The following is a 21223-nucleotide window of genomic DNA, read 5'->3' on the forward strand; positions in this document are numbered from 1 at the left end:
CCAGACATCTCTCTTTACCTCCATCTCTACTGTCCTGGACCAGGCTGTTGTCATCTCCTGCCCGGATTGCTGCCATACCCTCCTGACAGGTTTCTACTTCTCCTCTTGCTTTTCCTGTGGCCTGTTCTCAACACGGCCAGCAGATGCGTCCTGTGGGACACAAGTCAGATCACATCAACCCTCTGCTCCAAGCCCCCCCAGGGCACTGTCCATCTCAGAGAAGCCCAAGTTGTCACAATGGCCCTGCACAGTCTGCCTCCCCACCTCTTTGACCCTGTCTTCTCCTGCTCTCTCTTGACTACTCCCACTCAGCTGTGCTGGCCTCCTTGCTGTTCTTTGAACAAACCAGACACATTCCCACCTCAAGGTCCTTGCACCAGCTTGTGCCTGTGCCTGGGACACTCTTCAACTCCAGATGGCTCACTTCCTCACCTCTGAGTCCCTGCTCCAATGTCATGTTCTCAGCAGGGCCATTCTAGCCACCATAATTAACATTGCCGCCTCATCCCCTCCCCACCTACCACATTCCTTGTCCCCCTTCCCTGCTTTATTTTTCTCCATTGTACTTACTCCTCTTTAACACACAATTTCACATATCTATTTGGTTTATTGTCTGTCCCCTAAACTAGAATGTAAACTCCAGGACGGCAGAGAATTTTATATCTCTTTTTTGCCTTACCCATATTCTAGCATCTAGGACAGTGCCTGGCATGGGGTAGGTGCTTAGGAAACATTTGTTAAATGAATTAACTTTCTTTCTTTTCTCTATCAAACTTGTTCTTCACAGTCTGCCAAACCTAAAGGGAAACAATCAGGTGTTGTATTTTGGTATTGGTATTGGGGGTGAATTAAATCCAAGAGCAATGCTTATATTTTTCTGGGGAATTTCACAGTGTAAATAATCTGGCATCATTGGGTAACAACTTTTTTTTTTTTTTTTTTTTTGCGGTATGCGGGCCTCTCACTGCTGCGGCCTCTCCCGTTGCAGAGCACAGGCTCTGGACGCGCAGGCTCAGCAGCCATGGCTCGCAGGCCCAGCCGCTCCGCGGCATGTGGGATCTTCCCGGACCGGGGCACGAACCAGTGTCCCCTGCATCGGCAGGCGGACTCCCAACCACTGCGCCACCAGGGAAGCCCTGGGTAACAACTTTTATGGAAGGATTAAGTATGATGCTTGAAACTCCATTAAGAAAAGTGATAAATACATTCAGACTCCATCTGGAGAATTCGATTTGGATTCAGGTGCCACTCTTAAGAGGGCTCTAGACAAATAGCACATTCAGAGAAGAGCAATTGAGATGACGCCAGACATTCCAACCCATGACCCCAAGTGCAGCAATGAGAATGACTGGCTTGGGGGGTAAAAGACTCTTAGGGAACATGATTCCTTTTTTCAAATGTTGAAAAAGGTGTCATGTGGAAGATTTATAGGTCTTCAGATCTTCTCTGTATACCTGTTGTCATCTCCTGCTCCCCTCTACCCCATCAGAAGCAGACCCAGCTTTGGTGGAACCTGAACATTAGGAGGGAGGGTCTCCTGAGGGGGAGGGGAAGTGTCTAGAATATAAGCATAAATTTATAAAAATATAGATACATTCCTTGGAAAGTGCCCATCAAGTGAGGGTCCCTGAAGCTTCAGCTTCTTTAGCTTCACGGGAGATACACCACATTCAGACTCATATGCCAGCAAAACCGAGCTCCTTGGTAGCTCTCCAACCATGTCCCCTCTTTCCTCCGTGGTTCTGCATAAAGAGTTCCTCTGTCTAGAGCACCTTTTTCTTAACATGTCTGCTTGTCAGTATCTACTCATCCTCCAATGTCTATTTCAAAGGCTGCCCCTTCTGTGAAGCCTTACCCAACTCCAGAAAACTTAGGTGGTGGTAAATCTTTTCCTACACCCTCACTGAATCTTGCAATGCCCCCACTGCAACACTCGGCTTGTCATTCGATTTTTGTTGATTTATTTGTCTGGCTTCCCTTGTACTGTGTATCTGTCAGGATGGGTTGGATTATGCTGTAGTAACAAGCAACTCCAAAAACTGCAGTGGCTTAACACGACAAAGGTTATTTCTTGCTCACGTTATGTGTACATTGCAGGTCAGCTTTTGTTTTCCCTAACCCAGGCTAACAGTAACCATGATCTGAAACATTGCCAGTTGCCAGGCCAGAGAGTAAACAGTGAAGCAAAGCGTGTACTTTCTCTTAATGCTTTTCCCTAGAGATGACACATTTGCTTACATTTCACTGTTTACACCCAACTGCAGGTGGTCAGGGAAGTCCACTGTGTGCAGAAGGAAAGTAAGCCCCAGATTACAGATGAATAGCCTAATAACTACAATAAGTGATAAGCTTCTTCAGTACAGGGGTGGCATCTTTTTAAAAATCCTTGCATACCCAGTGCCTAGCACATAGTAAGTCCTCAACTATTTTTGAGTGAAAAATTAAATTTAGTGAGTAAAACACACAGGAAGGTAATTTTGGGGGTGCTGACTACAAGGAGCCATTTCCAACATCTTTTCAAGCCCGGTAGGTGCTGACCTCTCGTCTCTGGAGGTAGTCAAGCATAGGCCAGCCTAACCACCTGGAAGCACTGCGTGGTTAGCCATCTAACCACAGTAGTGATACTTTCAAGATGATTCATGCAAAGAAGAGCGATTGAAATATGTGGTCTCTAAAGTCCCTTTAATTCTGAGGCCACTGTATTTTTTATCATCATTGCCTCTCTGAGCTTGAGAAAGAGTGAATTACTGTTCACTATAGAGGTGATGACATCTGACGGGAGCAGGCTATTTCTGTTGGTGACTTGACAGAAACAAGAATTCTTTGAGGGGGACAAATAAGTAGAGAGCTCTGGCCCTGAGCCCTCCGCTGGATGGTGATTACTAAATGCAGGAAGTATTGTGACCCGTAAGTATCCAGAGAGCAAAATGAGGCCAGCTCTGGGCTTGACGTGGCTTTGACACTGGAGGCCTTGGGCTCAGAGACAGACTTCAGTTCTTTGTAACTCCTTTCTTTGTTTCAGCAGAAATCTGACAATTCCAGCCAGCAGATCTGCTGGGCTGCCAAGGTCCTGCCCATATACATTCCTGAGGATGGATGGTCTCCCTTGTGTTCTTTTTGTTGTAGGTTCCTGCTGACTAACCTCGGTCTAATCACTTAGCCCCACTGTAACAGAGTTCTCTAGTCATGAGAGTAAGTAATCCCTCCCCTCTTCTGTCAGTCTAAAAATGTTATACATATTAAGGATCATGATAGCCCTGTCGAGTCATTTTAATCTTTAAAAATAACAACACTGGACAAACTCAGCTTGGAAAAATCTTTGAGCCCTCTGTAAGAAGGCCCAAAATTATGCAATTAATAATGTAGCTAATGTAAAAAATAATTATAGGTAGTGGGTTTATTATTCAGTTGGTATTCATAGTGGATGTGGCCTAAGAAAGAACATAGGAGTTAAAACATCAGGCTCACATACGAATCTGCATGTGACTTCGGTCCTGTCACCTCCCCTTTCTTGCTCAATAGCTCCTCGGTGCTGTGGGCACAGGGGCAATAATAACCAACTCCGGAGGCTACTGGGATGAATTGAGAGAGACAAAAGCGCTTTGCAGGCTATGAAGCACTTTGAGAGAGAGAATTGAAGTAAATCCAGTTTCCTGGTTGGCATGGAAATTTCTCAGACTTTCTAGCATAGCGGTGGCGCCATTAGTGCAAATTGATCCACTTTTGTGTGGTATTATCTTATACTTCAGAAGTCTCTGGAGATGGAACCCATTGATTTAATTCAGAGTTTATGGCAGTGGTTCACAGTACTGCTACTGGGATCACTTGATTCATGCCAAACAGCGACTCTAAAAGGTATTTATACGTTCTGTCGCTTACAGCCCGGACTGAATTCACACAAGAACCTTCTGGGTGTTCTGTTTCACTTTTCTTGCACATCTGGCCCCCATACAACTTTTTGACACTTCCAGTGTGTAGGGTTTACTAAATTTTTCCAGCTATCATGTGTGACTTCACACCGATATGTAATTTTTAGGATGTTTGTTAACTCGGGCTATTTTCAAGGGTAAAAACTGCACTTCCAAGGATTCTGCCTAATCAAATTGTGCCCGTAAGGATTTCAGGATGGCAAGGGTTCAACAAAATGGTCAAATCCACTGATGACTTGAAAATGATACTTGAAAACAGTGAGTGGTCCGATTCCCTCCGCCTCTCTGGTACAGGGAAATCCATGGCAGTTATCATTTATTGTTCCAGTTGAATGACTTCAGCAAGGCAAGTTTGCAAAGTAAATGATAAGATAGTGGCACAGAATAGGGCTCCATTTTGACAAGGCCTTGGGGTATCAGGATGCCGCCCCCATTCCCCCTCTTGTACCTCTTGTGCACAGAATGGTCCACGTCACACTGAAACCTCCCAGCTGTAAATGAGCAATTCACAACCATTCTGTATGCTGGCTGCCCTATTTGCAGGGCGTACTGCTCACTGGCACTAATCATTCTATTTATTTTAATCCTTACTGCTATTTTAAAAATTAAAAGCAACACGTGATTGTAACAAATTCAAACAATATAGAAGGCATAAAGTTAAAAAAAAAAGAGTAAATGCTCTTCTCCTTCCTGATAAAGTCATTATTGTTTGATGGATCAGTATTTATCCTTTGTTCTTCTAAATTCTGTTCATATTCAAACAAATACAAGTCTAGATAGATTGTTCACTATATGATGAAATCATGTATTTTATTATGCAGTATATTTACATATTTTATTGTTTAAATGTCTTGGAGATATGTTTACATCAGTACACATAGGTCTTAATCCTTTTCAGTGGCTGCATTTCATTTCCTAGTACATGTTCTGTTTTTTGTTTTATCACTACTTTACTAATGGACACTTTTAATGCTAAGAAATGATGTGGTAAATGACCTTATTGATATCGTTGTGATCGTGTGCCTGTATTTTAGTACTTCATCAGACTATGTGGGTTGTTAGAAGTGAAATGGCTAGATAAAAGGATATGCCTTTTAAAATTTTGATGGCTGTTACTAGATTGACCGTAATAAAAATTTCACCAATTTATGCTCTCACCAATGGTGCATGCATACTGTATGGTCTGTCTTTCCAATTTTTGCCAATCTGTGAAGAATGGGGGAAAAAAACCTCATTTTTTATTTAATTTCAATTTCCCTGATTACTAGTGAGGTTGAGCATCTTTCCTAGTTTATAGCTTGTGTATTTTGCTTGTTCGTTTTCTTTGCAGCCTTTTCTATATTTTTGTCTTACACATTGTAAATATTAATTATTTATAATGTGCTTTATAAAATTTATCCCAGTATGTCACTTGTGTTTAACCCTTATTAATGGCTTCCTTTACTATTCAAAAGTTTTAAATATTTATGTAGCCAAATCAATCAACCTTTTCTTTTGTGGTTTCTAGGTTTTGAGTCTTACATAGGAAGAACTTGAAAATGTTCAGCACAGCTATAAACTTCTCTTTTTTTTTTCTACTATGTTTGTAATTTTGCTTGTTATATTTCTCTATTAAATTCGCTTGAAAAATATTGTTCTTTATAATGTGTTGAACTCAGTTGTCCTAATACTTATTTGCCTCTCTTTCCCAACTGATTTAAAAATAGCACTGCTTTCATGGCCTGAAAATCCCATGTATTCAAAGTGTATGTAAATGATCCATTCATCCAGTTATCAATTCTTATGCTGATCATACGTTATTTTAATCATTCTAGCCTTAAAATATGTTTTGATGTAAAGTAAGTTCCTCTAAATAGTTCTGTCTCAAAACTTTTAAAGCTGTTCTGTACTTTTCTCCTTCCAGAGGAATTTCAGATTCAGCTTGTCAGATTCCATCAAAAATCATGATGCATTTCTCCCAACATATTTTAAATAAAAAGTTTCAAACATACAGAAAAACTGAAAGAATTTTATAATGAACATGCGTATACTCACCACCTAGATTTTACCATTAACATTTTACAATACTTGCTTTACCTGATGGAATTTTGATTGTGATTGTAATTCTTCTGAATTTAGAGATTAATCTAGAGAGAATTGACATCTATATAAATGCAAATCTTTAGCTCTAGGAATATGCTATGACTCTCTCTATATTTAAGTCTTTTTTGTTCTTATTAAAGTTTTATAGTTATTGTCATATAGATTTTACACATATCAGCTTTATTTAAATTTTTTTAAAAATTGAGTATAGTTAATTTATAATACTATATTAGTTTCAGGTATACAACATAGTGATTCAGTATTTTTATAGATTATACTCCTTTTAAAGTTATTGCAAGATAATGGCTGTATTTCCCTGTGCTGTACAATATATCCTTGTTGTTTATTTTATACAGAGTAGTTTGTGTCTGTTAATCCCATACCCCTATCTTACCTACCCCCTTCCCTCTCCCTACTGGTAACCACTAGTTTGTTCTCTATATCTGTAAGTCTGTTTCTGTTTTGTTATATACGGTTGATTGTTTTACCCTTTAGATTCTACATATAAGTGACAACATAGAGTGTTTGTCGTTCTCTGTCTGACTTATTTCACTAAGCATAATATTGTCTGGTTCTATCCATGTTGTTGCAAATGGCAGAATTTCATTCTTCCTTATGGCTGAGTAATATTCGATCACATTTGTATGTGTGTGTGTATACACACACACACATATATATGTATATACATGCACACACACACACACACATACACGCACTACATCTTCTTTATTCATTCATCTGTTCATGGACACTTAGGTAGCTTCCATATCTTGGCTATTATAAATAGTGCTGCTGTGAACATTGGGGTGATGTATCTTTTCAAATTTGAGTTTTCATCTTTTCCAGATATATGCCCAGGAGTGAGATTGCTGGATCATATGGTAGTTCTATTTTTAGTTTTTTGAGGAACCTCCATAGTGTTTTCCATAGTGACTGCACCAATTTACATTCTCACCAACAGTGTACAAGGGTCCCTTTCCTCCACATTCTCACCAACATTTGTTATTTGTAGACTTTTGGATGATAGCCATTTTGACAGGTGTGAGGTGATACAAGGTTTATTCTGAGGTCTTTTCCACATTTGCTTGTGAATGTGAATGGGCTCACTCTCTCCCCACCTCCATTTCCTTCTCTAATTGATTACTTTTGGCATATGGGAAACTTAATGATATGTGTGTGTTGCAGATATATCTCATCATCCTGTCAGTTTTCTTATTAGCTATAATAAAATTTCAGGGGGTTTTCTTACTAGACAGTCCCCTCATATGCAAGTAACACTGCTTTGTCTCAACAGTTTTTACCATCTAGCATCCTATTACTGTGTCAAATGATAATAGCGGGAATCCTTATCTTGTTCCTGACTTGAATGTTTCACTATTAGGTATAATGTTTGCTGTGGTTTCTGGGAGAAATCCTTCATCTAGGGACATTTCCTTCTTTTTTCCTTTATTTCCTTCATTTGCTAAATCTTTTCAAGAATGGTCGTTTAGACTTGAATAACACTAAAGAACAACTGCACCTAATGGACATATATAGAACACTTCACCCAGCAACAGCAGAATATACACCCTCTCAAGTGCACAGAGAACATTTTCTAGGGTAGATCACATGTTAGGACACAAAACAAGTCTTAAGAAATTTAAGAAGATTGAAATCGTATCAAGTATCTTTTTCAACCACAGTGAAATGAAAAGAGGAACCAATAGCAGAAGGAAAACTGAAAAATTCACAAATATGAGGAAATTAAACAACACATTCTTGAACAACCAGTGGGTCAAGGACGAAATCACAGGGGAAGTTAGAGAATACCTTGAAACAAATGAAAACAAAAACACAACATTCCAAAACTTAGGTATGCAGCAAAAGCAATACAAAGAGGGACATTTATAGTGGTAAATACTTTCATTAAAAAAAGAAGAAAGATCTCAAGTCAACTAACTTTATACCTCAAGGAACTAGAAAAAGAAGAACAAACTAAACCCAGAGCTGGCAGAAGGAAGGAAATAATAAAGATTAGAGGGAAAATAGAGAATAAAAAACAGTAGAAATATTCAAAACAGAGTTGAGTTTTTTTTTTTTTTTAAGGACAGACAAAATTCACAAATGCTTAGCCAGACTAAGAATAAAACAGAGAAGACCCAATAACAAAAATCAGAAATGAAAGAGGAGACAGTACAACTGATGCCACAAAAATAAAAAAGATCGTAAGAGACTATTATATGCCAACAAATTGGATAACCTAGAAGAAATGGATAAATTCTGCAATACATACAACCTACCAAGACTGAGTCATGAAGAAATAAAAAATCTGACCAGACTTATAACCAATAAGGAGATTAAATCAGTAATCAAAAACCTTTTAACAAAGAAAAGCCAAATGGCTTCACTGGAGATTTCTACCAAACATTTAAAAAATTTGAATTCACCTGTACCTCAATAATAAATGAATGAATGGGACTTCCCTGGTGGCACAGTGGTTAAGAATCTGCCTGCCAATGCAGGGCACACGGGTTCAAGCCCTGGTCCAGGAAGATCCCACATGCTGCGGAGCAACTAAGCCCATGCACCACGACTACTGAGCCTGTGCTCTAGAGCCTGCAATCCACAACTACTGAATCCCACACGCCACAACTACTGAAGCCTGCATGCTCAGAGCCCATGCTCCACAACAAGAGAAGACACTGCAATGAGATGCCCACGCATCGCAACAAGGAAGAGTCCCCATTTGCCGCAACTAGAGAAAGCCCATGCATGGCAACAAAGACCCAACACAGCCAAAAATAAATAAATAAATAAATGAAATAAATTTATTAAAAAAATGAATGAATGAATGAATGAATTTTAACACCAAACCTTCTCAAACTCTTCCAAAAATTGAAGAGGAGGGAACACTTCCAAACTCATGAGGTCAGCATTACCTGATACCAAAACCAGACAAAGATACTACAAGAAAAGAAGACTGCAGACCAATATTCCTGATGAATGTTGATATAAAAATGCTCAACAAAACACTAGCAAATTGAATTCAACAGCATATTAAAAGAATTATATACTATGACCAAGTGGGAGGATTTGTGAAAATCAATCAGTGTAATATACAACATTAACAGAACTAAGGATAAGAACCATGTGATCATCTCAATTGATGAAGAAAAAGCACTTGATAAAATTTAACATCCTTTATGATAAAAACCTTCAACAAACTAGGAATAGAAGGTAATTACCTCAGCATAATAAAGGCCATATATGAAAAGCCCACAGCTAACATTATTCTTAACGGTGAAGAACTGAAAGCTTTTCATCTAGGATTAGGAACAAGGCAAGGATGCCCACTCTTACCTCCTCTTTTAAACTACTGGAAGTCTTAGCAGAGGCATCTGACTTGGAAAGGAAAAAGTAAAGTTGTCTCTGTACACAGGTGACATGATCATATAGATAGGAAACCCTAAAGATTCCACCAAAATAACTGTTAGAACAAAGGAATTCAACAAAGTTACAGGACACAAAATCAACACACAACAAAATCAGCTCCTATATACTAACAGGGAAAAATCCAAAAAGGAAATTAGGAAAATAATCTCATTTACAATAGTGTCAGAAAGAATAAAATACTTAAGCTTAATCAAGGAGTCAAAAGACTTGTACATTAAAAACTACAGAACAATTCCAAAAGAAATTAAAGAGGATGCAAGTAAATAGACATCTCATGTTCATGGATTGAAAAACTTAATATTGTTAAAATGTCCATACTACTCAAAGTAATCTACAGGTTCAGTGCTATCCCTATCGGTATCCCATTGACATTTGCTTGCAGAAATGGAAAAAAAATTCTAAAATTCACATGGAATCTCAAAGGACCCTGAATAGCCAAAACAATCTGTGGAAGAAAAACAAAGCTAGAGGCCTCACACATCCTGATTTCAAAATATATTACAAAGCTACAGTGATAGAAACAGTATGGTACTGGCATAAAGACAGGCACAGACCAATGGAACAGAATACAGAGCCCAGAAGTAAAACTCTCTCACATATGACCAAATGATCTTCAGCAAGGATGCCAAGGCTACACAGTGGAGAAAGGATAGTCTCTTCAACAAATGTTCAACAAATGGTGATGTGGGAAAACTGGACATCCACATGAAAAAGAATAAAGTTGAACCGTTACTTTACATCATATATAAAAATTAAGTCAAAAATAAAGACCTGAAACTGTAAAACTCCCAGAAGGAAACATAGGGGAAAAGCTTCATGATATTGGTTTGGCAGTGATTTCTTGGCTGTGACACAAAAAGCACATGCAACAAAAGCAAAAATAGACAAATGGGACTATATTAACCTTAAAAACTTCTGTGCATCAAAGGAAACAGTGAACAGAAAGAAAAGGCAACCTATAGAATGGGAGAAAATATTTGCAAACCATATATCTGATAATGGGTTAATATCTGGAATACATAAAGAACTCTTACAACACAAAAACAGAAAACAGCCTGATTAAAAATGGGCAAAGGACTTGGATAGACATTTCTCCAAAGAAGCTATACAAAAGGCCAACAAGCATATGAAGAGATGCTCAACATCACTAATCATTAGCGAAATGCAGATCAAACCAAATCGGATATCACCTCATGCCTGTTAGGATGGCCACTATCTACCCCACGCCTCCCCCCCCCCCAAAAAAAAACCCACACACAAAAATAATAAGTGTTGGTGAGGGTGTGGAAAAGTTGGAACCCTTGTCACTGTTGGGAATGTAAAATGGTGTAGATGCTGTGGAAAACATTATGAAGGTTCCTTAGTAAATCCATGTGTCCAGCAAACCTACTTCAGGGTTTATATCCAGAAGAATTGAAAGCAGGATATTTGTATTTGATATTTGTACGCCCATGTTCATAGCATTGTTTACAATAGCCAAGATATGGAAGCAACTTAAATGTCCATCACCAGATGAATGGATAAAGGAAATGTGGAGAATACACACACACATAAATGTATACACACACACACACACACACACACACACACATATATATATATATACACATGCACAATGTATATATATGTATGTATATGTATACACACACAATGGAATATTATTCAACCCTTCAAAGGAAGGGAATCCTGTCACATGATACCACATGGGTGAACCTTGAGGACATAGTGAAATAAGCCAGTCACAGAAACACAAGTTCTGCATGGATCCACTTACACGAGGCGTCTAAAGTTGTCAAACTTGTAGAGGCAGAAAGTAGAATGGTGGTTCTCAGGGGCTGGGGGACGGGAAAGGGGACCCATTTTTGTTCAGTGAGTATAGTGTTGCAGTTCTGCAAGATAAAAAGAGGTCTGGAAATCCGACCTACAACAGTGTGGGTGTAGTTAACACTACTGTACACTTAAAAGTGGTTAAGATGGTAAATTTTAAGCTACGTGTTTTTTACCACAAGAAAAAACGTGAGTGTAATCCTATTAAGTGCTGTTTTGGTTTCTCTCCTTTAATTTATTAATGATGTTAATGATTTTTAGAGATTTCCTAGTTTTAAAACATCCTTGCAATGTTGGTATAAACCACAGCTTCCTCTGATAGATGATGAAGAGCCAATTTCCTTAATATATAGAGAACTCTTAAAATCCATAGAAAAATGGACAAAAAATAATTTATCACAAAATGTCAGTAACACATGAAAAGCTTCTCAGCCATGCCTGTAAAGAAATGCAAGTTAAAACAGTAGTGACCAGTTTTTCATGTATGTATTAGCAAAGACTAGAAGTAGTGATGACACGCAGTGACACTTAGATCACTTCATTCTCTGGTGATGGGGGTGAAAATCAGTACCACCTATTTAGAGGGCAGTTTTGTAGTTTACTGACAGTATTTTCAATGCCACAGCAATTGTACTTATAAGAAATTCAGAATTTCAGATATTTTCAAATGCGCAAAAGTATTCGCAGGGATAACCATTGAAACATTTTTGTAAGAGTTTCAAAAATTGGCGAAATGCAAATGTCTGTTAAGAGCTAGGTTGGTTAAGTAAATTATGATGCACGCATAAATTGGAACAGTGTTTAAAAGAGTGAGATAAACTGTAGGTTCTGACCTGGAGAGATGTTGGAACTACATTGTTGTGGGAAGAAAAAAAGAGGATCAGAACAGAATGTGAAAATACAACTCCTTTTTTGGTTTTTTAAAAAATTGGTTGTAGTAACTTATGTCTAGAAAACATATCTGAAATAATGGGCCCTAGATTGTTAACAGTGGCTATCTCTGGGGAGAATAGGAAGGATTTTCACTTTTCTTCATCATTTCTGAGAGAAACTCTACATAGATCATCATTTGAAATAGAAAGGAAAAAAGATACATTTCAATGTAAATCTGTATTGCTAACAATTACAAAGAAAAGGGAATGCTACCTGCAAATTTTTATTTTGGAATGAGTTGAGGTTTCCTTGTGATCTGTTATACCACATGACCCACTTTTTTTTTTTTTTCTTTCTGTGGTACGCGGTCCTCTCACCGCTGCAGCCTCTCCCATCGCGGAGCACAGGCTCCGGACGCGCAGACCCAGCGGCCACAGCCCACGGGCCCAGCCGCTCCGCGGCATGCGGGATCCTCCCGGACCGGGGCACGAACCCGCGTCCCCCGCATCGGCAGGCGGACCCCCAACCACTGCACCACCAGGGAAGCCCCACACATGACCCACTTTTAAATATGTCTCATGAATGTTCTTAAAAGAATATGAAGTTGATTACTGTGGAATATTCAAGACTACCCAAATGTGTCAAATCATCCTCGTTACAGAAGTCTCATTCTTCACATCCTTTCTTATTGTCTACTTGAGCTTTCAAAACCACGAGTAGTGTATTGAAATCTCTGATTATGTTTCTATAACTCTGTCAGCTTCTCCCATTATTCCTGTTTCTATCAATAAGTTGTGGGTTGCATGTCCAGGAGGGCCGAGGCCCGGCCACCATAACATTTGGAAAGCGTCTACTGACAGTCGCCTTCTAAACATTTGAAATCTTTTGTTGAACTCTTACTGTCCTTTCAGTTCCTTCCTGAGAATTAAAACAACAACAGAAAGTTTCTGACTTATCTATAATTTAAAGCTAAACACTTTAATAAGAGTTTGGTCTACAAACTCATTTCCAGCCCCCACATGTGTGATATTTTGCAGTGTTGAAGTACAGTGACAATTAGCTGCAGCTTTGTTAATTTAGGGAATTGAGCAATTCCCAGGTTCCAAAGACAGGTTCTGGGGGGAAAGCTGTGTACTTTCAGTCTTATTTCCTCATTAAAAAAGCAATGCATTTATAAGACAGAAGCTTTCGAGAAAGGGTGTAGAAAGGATTGTACAAAGAATGAAGAACCGGCAATTGTCGTCTGGTCCTTTGCTGCGAGTCTCTGGCAGCACAGAACCTCACATTTATACAGCTCACCTCACTCGGGGCTCGACTCGGCAAACTGTGTCTCCTCACCGTAATTGCTGCCTTGCTTGTCAGGCATGGTCCATGAGTGCCTGCTGGAGGAGTGGTTTCTAGATAATTAGAGCTTTCCCCTTTAAGCACCGCTTTTATTGGATACCCTTTAAAAAATGTATGACAAATAGACCAACCCCAGCTTACCTATATGGGTCACGTTGCTGGAAGTAGCCCTGTGGCAGTAGCCAGGTGGTGAGTACGTGGGTATTCACTGAACAATTCTTTCAACTTTGCTGAATGTTTGAAATCTTTCCTAATAAACACCGGGGGTAAATACAGCTCAGGAAAGTCATGCAGGCCTTCTTCCAGCAGTGTTGTGGTTGCTCGGAGAGCTCAGTGCGTGGAGCGGTTGAGGGCAGGCTCCATAACCAGCTTACCGGCCTCTGCTGCCTCCTAGCTATGCGCCCTTCAGGTGGTTACTGCACTTCTCTGAGCCTTGTTTTTCTTGTCTGTACAACAGGAGTGACAGTAGTTCCTCCTCTGGGGTTTGCTGTGAGAGGGTGTGGCTAAAAGCTCTCCCTACGGTATTGGTATTAAACACTCAGTGACCTTTGGCAATGGCTGCCCCTCCTTCCCCCTCCCCCACTGCTGTTATTCAATCATCTTCATCATGGATGACTGACTCCCCCAGAGAGTGGTAGGCAGTGGTGCTCCCCTCCATCGTTGATTTGAAAGACAATTTGGGGCTACCCTGAGACTCAGTTGTGAATGACATTGGGACCATTTCCCCAAATCAAATGCATCTTCATGTTGTTCCCCTCTCAGCCTTAGTAAATAAAATACGAGGGACATAATGTAACTCTTCCTCGGTGGCGAACAGTCCCCATAGCAAATGTCAGTTAGGCCTGAGTGTCAGGTGCTGTGTACCTTGGGCCTGCACTTCCCTGCCCCTCAGCTCCGCTGCTCCCTGGCCTCCTGGTGAGCACGCTTGCTTCCTTAGCTGCCAGGGCTGCGGTTCTCTTCCCTCTCTCGCCTCAAACCTGGCGTTCACAGCCACTGCCTTTCACCTTTCCCCAGGGCAGAAGTCAGGAAGAGGAAGGCAAATCAGGAAGTCATAAATCAATGGCATCACCTGTAACCTTAGAAGTGAGAATGATGACCCTCTTCTACAGAACTGAGTGCTGTAACTTTCCTCCACCTTTCTTGGGTTTTTGAAGTCCTTTCAGTGGTTTTTAGTATATTCAGAGTTTTATGCAACCATCACCACTACCTAATTTTAGAACATTTGCATCACCCCCAAAAGAAACCTCATCCCCATTAGTGGTCAGTCCCCATTCTCCCCTCCCCTCAGCCCTTGGCAAACAGTAGTCTGTTTTCTGTCGCTATGGATGTACCTATTCTGGGTGTTTCATACAAATGCAGTCACATGATACGTGGCATTTTGTGTCTGTCTTCATGATGTTTCTGTCCACGCTGTAGCATGTGTCAGTACTCCATGCCTTTCTATGGCTGAACAGTAGTCCGTCATAGGGACATGCCGTATTGTGTTTACTCATTCACCCATTGATGGCCGTGGAGGTTGCTTCTACTATTTGGCTGTTATTATGAGGATGCTCTGAATATTTGTGTGGACATATTTTCATTTCTATTTGGTATATACCTAGGAGTGGAATTACTGGGTCTTATGGTAACTGTATATATAACTTTCTGAGGAACTGCCAAACTGGTTTCTGAAGTGCAGCAGTGGCTGCACCGTTTCACCTTCCCACCAGCAACGTAGGAGGGCTCTAGATTCCCCCACCTCCTCACCTGTAGTATTATCTGTCACTGTGATTATAGCCATCCTGGTGGGTGTGAATTGGTATCTCATTGTGGTTTTAATTTGTATTTCCCTAATGACTAATGATGTTGAGCACTTATTTTAATATGCTTATTGGTCATTTGTATGTCTTCTTTGGAGAAATGTCTATTCAAGTCCTTTACCTATTTTTAAATTGGGTTTTTGTCCTTTTATTATTCAGTTATGAGCGCCTTACCAGATAATGTGATTTTCAAGTATTGTCTCCTGTGGCTTGTCTTTTTCACTTTCTTGATGATGACCTTTAAAGCACAAAAGTTTTTTAATTTTGATGAAGTCTGATTTATCTGTTTTTTTCTCATGTCACTTGCACATTCAGATATTCTATTTGATGTCTTCAGTGTCTTATCGGAAAATCTGATTGGCTTACTGGAAACGAAACTGTATTATTCTTAGTTTTCCTGATTTGGAATCTAATCAGGTGGTAAAGCACCTGATTTAAAATGTTTGCCGGTAATATATAGATAGAAGAGCTTAGAAATGTTGATACTTGTTGAGCTGGTAAATTACCCGTTTCTGTGCACTCAGCCTCAGGAAATAATATGATAGAAGAAATACATCCTATATGCCCAGAGGTCATTTCACTGTCACCTATGAGAGTGGCGCGCGGAAAGCCAGTTCATAGCAGAGGAGGTTAACTTGCGGAAAGCCAGTTCATAGCAGAGGAGGTTAAGTCCATCGCGGTACATTATTAGGCAGCTATTGCATATTGTAATTACGAAGCTGATTTAATGACACTGTTGATGAAATGTTTAGTGGAAAAAACCAAAACACAAGTGTGTGCCCATTAATGATGAAAAATGTGTATAAAATATCTGGACTAGATGGAAGATTATAGGTGGCTTTCTTAAATTTCATTTTCTACTGATATATATTTTTTTACTATTAAAAATTAAGTTAAAAAAACATGCCTGACATTTCACATCAGTGGGGGAAATGGTGACAGGTGGGTACACTGGGTATCTGTTTATCCTTATCACACACCAACTATTTTTTTAAGAGTAAGTATTTTTTATCATCATGATCACCAGGACTAGTCTTAAAATCAGAAAAGATAGTTTGCTGTGTTTATTTACTAAGAATTTGAATAGAGGTATTTAATTTTCTTATATTTTTATATCAAATCCAAACACAGGTGATCACATGATTCTGGTATTAGAATTACTATTATTTTAGTCATTATCAGCATTGCAATTTGCTAAAAAAAAAGGTAATGATGATTGTGGTGGTATGTTAATAGTAGAGATCACAGAAGTACTTTTCTCCTGGCATCTCATGGAAGAATTAGTAGTAGTAGTATTTAACATGTGAATAAATCAATCATCCCAGCTTTTGAAATAAATTTGAAATGGAACAAAGATTTAAGGGTTTTTGTTTGCTTGTTTTTTTTTTTTAAGGACTAATAAAGGCACTGAAAAAAAATAAAAAGTAAGCCCACTACAAGGTCACGGGTAGCGTGCACACCCAAGGTGAGGCTTCTTGTGGGGTTGCTGCCCCAGAGAGAGATGTACAGTTCATGGACCACAAACCACGTCTGCGGATCCCCTGACCTTCTGACCTCGGGCTTCACCTGAGCAACAGGGGGCTGGGGTGACGGGGTAGCAGGTAGGGACAGCCCGCAGAGCCCCGCTGCTGTGGCATCAGTGCCCCTCCCTGGTGCACGCACTGCAGTGGGCTTGGCCTCTGGGCCTGGAGCGGGCATCCTGCTCTCACACGTGGGAAGGCTATGAAAAGAAAACCCTTGTGGGCCCAAACATTTAAACAAGAATTACACTAGGATCTTTTGTTCTCTCTATGACACGGTCAGAATTCATTTGGAGGTCCAGAAGAGGGTTTTTTGTTGTTGTTGTCATTTTTGAATGAGTTATTTTATGCGAGGAAACAGAGGGAAACACAACACAGAAACACATGGCTGAAGTCTGTCCAGTGGTGTTGGGACGTCCCCGCGTCATTCCTCAGGGCACTATTTTTGTGAGCGTTTGTGGGGCTTCTGACTCAAAAGTCACATCCGAGGTTGGATGTTGGTTCCTTGGGAAAAGGCCCGGGTGATCGAAGGCAAGCAGTGGAGTGTGCCTGGGAATCTGGGAAATACACACGCAGCCCGAGAGAGGGATGCTCACCGTTTCTCTTTTCCTCCTCAGGTTTAATAGGGAAAACTTGCTTTCTGCAAACAACTGAAAAAGCCGCCCTCGGAAGCTGTTTCTTTGGGCCTCATGGAGCAGCTGGAACCTGTGCTGTGAGGCCCCCGACAGGACGAACTGTCGCCCACTGATCCCCCAGTGCGGCTGTCGCCATGGCCAGCAAGAGGAAGTCCACCACCCCGTGCATGATCCCCGTGAAGACGGTGTTGCTGCAGGGCACTGGCACCGAGGCCCTGCCCGAGGAGCCCCCGGTGCCCGAGGGGCCCCCGCAGGAGCCGCCCCCAGAAGCTCCCACCGCCAGCGGCGAGGCCACCCAGGGCACCAGCGGTCCAGACAGTGCCGCACTGGCCAACGGGCACCGGAGCACCTTGGACGGCTACACATACGCCTGTAAATGCTGTGACTTCAGATCCCAGGACATAACCCGGTTTGTGGGACACCTGAGCTCAGAGCACACAGACTTTAGCAAAGACCCAAACTTTGTATGCACTGAATGCAGTTTCCTGGCAAAAACTCCCGAGGGGCTTTCTCTGCACAATGCCGAGTGTCACTCGGGGGAAGCCAGCTTTGTGTGGAACGTGGCCAAGCCAGACAATCGTGTCGTCGTGGAGCAGAGTGTCCCCAAGAGCACCAGCCCTCCCGACCCATCGGGGGAGCCACACATGGAAGGGACAGATGGACAGGCGGAAATCATCATCACCAAAACTCCAATCATGAAGATAATGAAAGGCAAAGCCGAAGCCAAAAAAATTCACACGCTCAAGGAGAATGTCCCCAGTCAGCCTGCTGGGGAGGCCTTACCGAACCCTTCAGCTGGGGACACGGAGGTGAAAGAGGGGGACCACGCCTTTGTCAACGGGGCAGCCCCGGTCAGCCAGGCCTCTACCAACTCCGCAAAACCCCCTCACGCGGCCAACGGGCCCCTGCTGGGGACGGTGCCGGTGCTGCCCGCGGGCATTGCCCAGTTCCTCTCCCTCCAGCAGCCGCCCCCGCACGCCCAGCACCACGCCCACCAGCCCCTGCCCACGGCCAAGTCCCTCCCCAAAGTGATGATCCCCCTGAGCAGCATTCCCACGTACAACGCAGCCATGGACTCCAACAGCTTTCTGAAGAACTCCTTCCATAAGTTCCCCTACCCAACCAAAGCCGAGCTCTGCTATTTGACTGTGGTCACCAAGTACCCGGAAGAACAGCTCAAGATCTGGTTCACCGCCCAGAGGCTGAAGCAAGGTATCAGCTGGTCCCCGGAGGAAATTGAGGACGCCCGGAAGAAGATGTTCAACACGGTCATCCAGTCCGTCCCCCAGCCCACAATCACTGTCCTCAACACCCCGCTGGTTGCCAGTGGCGGCAACTGCGTCCAACATCTCATCCAGCCCACTCTGCCTGGCCACGTGGTGGGCCAGCCAGAGGGCACAGCCGGGGGACTTCTGGTCACTCAGCCACTGATGGCCAATGGGTTGCAGGCACCTAGCTCATCTCTCCCCCTGGCAGTCACATCTGTCCCCAAGCTGCCCGCTGTCGCGCCCATTAACACCGTGTGTTCAAATACAACGTCCGCCGTGAAGGTGGTGAATGCCGCCCAGTCCCTCCTCACGGCATGTCCCAGCATCACCTCCCAAGCCTTCCTGGATGCCAGCATCTACAAAAACAAGAAATCTCATGAACAGCTGTCAGCTCTGAAAGGGAGCTTCTGTCGGAACCAGTTCCCAGGACAGAGCGAAGTTGAGCATCTGACCAAAGTGACCGGCCTCAGCACCCGTGAGGTGCGGAAGTGGTTCAGTGACCGCAGGTACCACTGCCGGAACCTGAAGGGCTCCAGGGCCGGGCTGGCCGGGGAGCACGGCGCCCTGCTCGTCGACTCTGTGCCCGAGGTGCCCTTCTCCCTGGCGTCCAAGGCCCCGGAGGTGACCTGCCTCCTGACAGCGGCCACCCCAGCTACCCCCCCTTCTGCCAAGCGACAGTCCTGGCACCAGACCCCCGACTTCACACCAACCAAATACAAGGAGCGGGCCCCCGAGCAGCTCAGAGCCCTGGAGAACAGTTTTGCACAAAACCCCCTTCCTCTCGACGAGGAACTGGACCGCCTGAGGACCGAGACCAAAATGACCCGCAGGGAGATTGATGGCTGGTTTTCAGAGAGACGGAAAAAAGTGAGTGCCGAGGAGGCCAAGAAGGCCGAGGAGGGCGCCTCTCAGGGGGAGGAGGAGGCCGCCGAGGACGAGGGGGAGGAGGGCTCTGCCAGGGACCCGAGGGTCCCAGGGGAAGATGGCTCCCCAGAAACGCCCGGCAGCCACGTGCCGGCAGAACGCAAAGTCAGCCCCATCAAAATCAACCTCAAGAACCTGCGAGTCACGGAGGCCAACGGCAAGGGCGAGCTCCCGGGGCTGGGCGCCTGTGAGCCCGAGGACGACGTGCCCAGCAAGCCAGCGGAGCAGCTGCCGGGCAAGGTGAGCTACAGGAAGACGGCCCAGCAGCGGCACCTGCTGCGGCAGCTCTTCCTGCAGACGCAGTGGCCCAGCAACCAGGACTACGACTCCATCATGGCCCAGACGGGCCTGCCGCGGCCCGAGGTGGTGCGCTGGTTTGGGGACAGCAGGTACGCCCTGAAGAATGGCCAGCTCAAGTGGTACGAAGACTACAGACGGGGCAACTTCCCCCCCGGGCTGCTGGTCATCAGCCCCGGCAACCGGGAGCTGCTGCAAGACTATTACGTGACCCACAAGACGCTGCACGAGCGGGACCTGCAGAGCCTCTGCGGCAAAACCCAGATGAGCGCCCAGCAGGTCCAGCAGTGGTTTGCCGAGAGGATGGGCGAGGAGACCCGGGCCGTGGCCGACACGGGTGGGGAGGGCCAGGGCCCCAGCGACCCTGCAGCGGTTCACAAAGGGATGGGCGACACCTATTCAGAGGTGTCCGAAAACAGTGAGTCATGGGAACCTGGTGCCCCTGAGGCCAGCTCAGAGCCCGTTGACACGCCGAGTCCCCAGGCTGGACCTCAGCTGGGTAAGGAGCCTGTGGGGCTGTGCCGTCCTCTGTGGGTCGGGGGGGCACCTGTGGCAGGCACCGAATCCGGTGCCGGGGCATCTGCTGTTTCTAAGGCTGTCTGGCTGCTTCAGGGGGCACCTGGCAGCAGAATCCATTGGAGCATCATCATGTGATAAAGGCTTGACACTTGGTTTTTTGTTTCGTGTTTGTTAAACCTGCACAGGGGAAGGAGTGTAGTGAACCTCCAAGGGCCCACCCTTTTCTAGTCATTTCTTAGCCAAAGGAGAATAGGTCAGAATGTCATCTGAGCCAGATAGAAGCACGACCACTGGGTAAGAGAGAGAATAGGACTTGCGAGGAAATTCAACCCCAGCTGGTGAACAAAAGCAGAGGGAGCCTTTAATTGACCTTAGATACATGAAGTGCTTTTTTTTTCTAAATGATGAAAAATCCTGTAATTTGCATTTCAGTTATTCTTCCTGATGTAGAGGGAGTGGAAAATCTTTTTCCCTCTTAGACATAACGTGGAATCGAAAGCTTGAATTTTGTTCCTCATTTTCTCTGGATCAGGACAGTAGTACTTGAAAGAAAGCTTTAGAAGATTATTTTACTGAAGACAGTTTGAAGCCTCAGACAAATCACGTTATTGGGTGTTGATTTTCTCGGGTCTTGATCTCTGAGTTCCTGGCCTCTCCCTTCCCTCCCACCCTCCTCTTGGGTGGCCTTGTCACAGGTTGGCCAGGAGCGAGGTAGCTGAGCTCTTCACGGGAAGCTGTGGAAACCAAGGAAGTATCTGGATTCCCAGATTCCCT

General features: G+C 43.4%; 1 protein-coding gene across 5 annotated transcripts in view; it reads left to right on the plus strand.

Annotated features, from left to right (window-relative positions):
• The window catches only part of ZHX3 (zinc fingers and homeoboxes 3), a 123564-nt gene that overhangs the window by 95048 nt on the left and 7293 nt on the right, over window positions 1-21223 (plus strand). For all 5 annotated transcript variants that reach the window (XM_032605290.1, XM_032605294.1, XM_032605292.1 and 2 more), the window contains exon 3: window positions 17424-20429. In XM_032605290.1, coding sequence (XP_032461181.1) covers window positions 17576-20429 — 2854 coding nt within the window. In that variant the 5' untranslated portion in view covers window positions 17424-17575. The remainder of the gene's footprint in view (window positions 1-17423; window positions 20430-21223) is intronic.

Source organism: Phocoena sinus, chromosome 15 (assembly GCF_008692025.1).
Source record: "Phocoena sinus isolate mPhoSin1 chromosome 15, mPhoSin1.pri, whole genome shotgun sequence".
NCBI lineage: Eukaryota > Metazoa > Chordata > Mammalia > Artiodactyla > Phocoenidae > Phocoena > Phocoena sinus.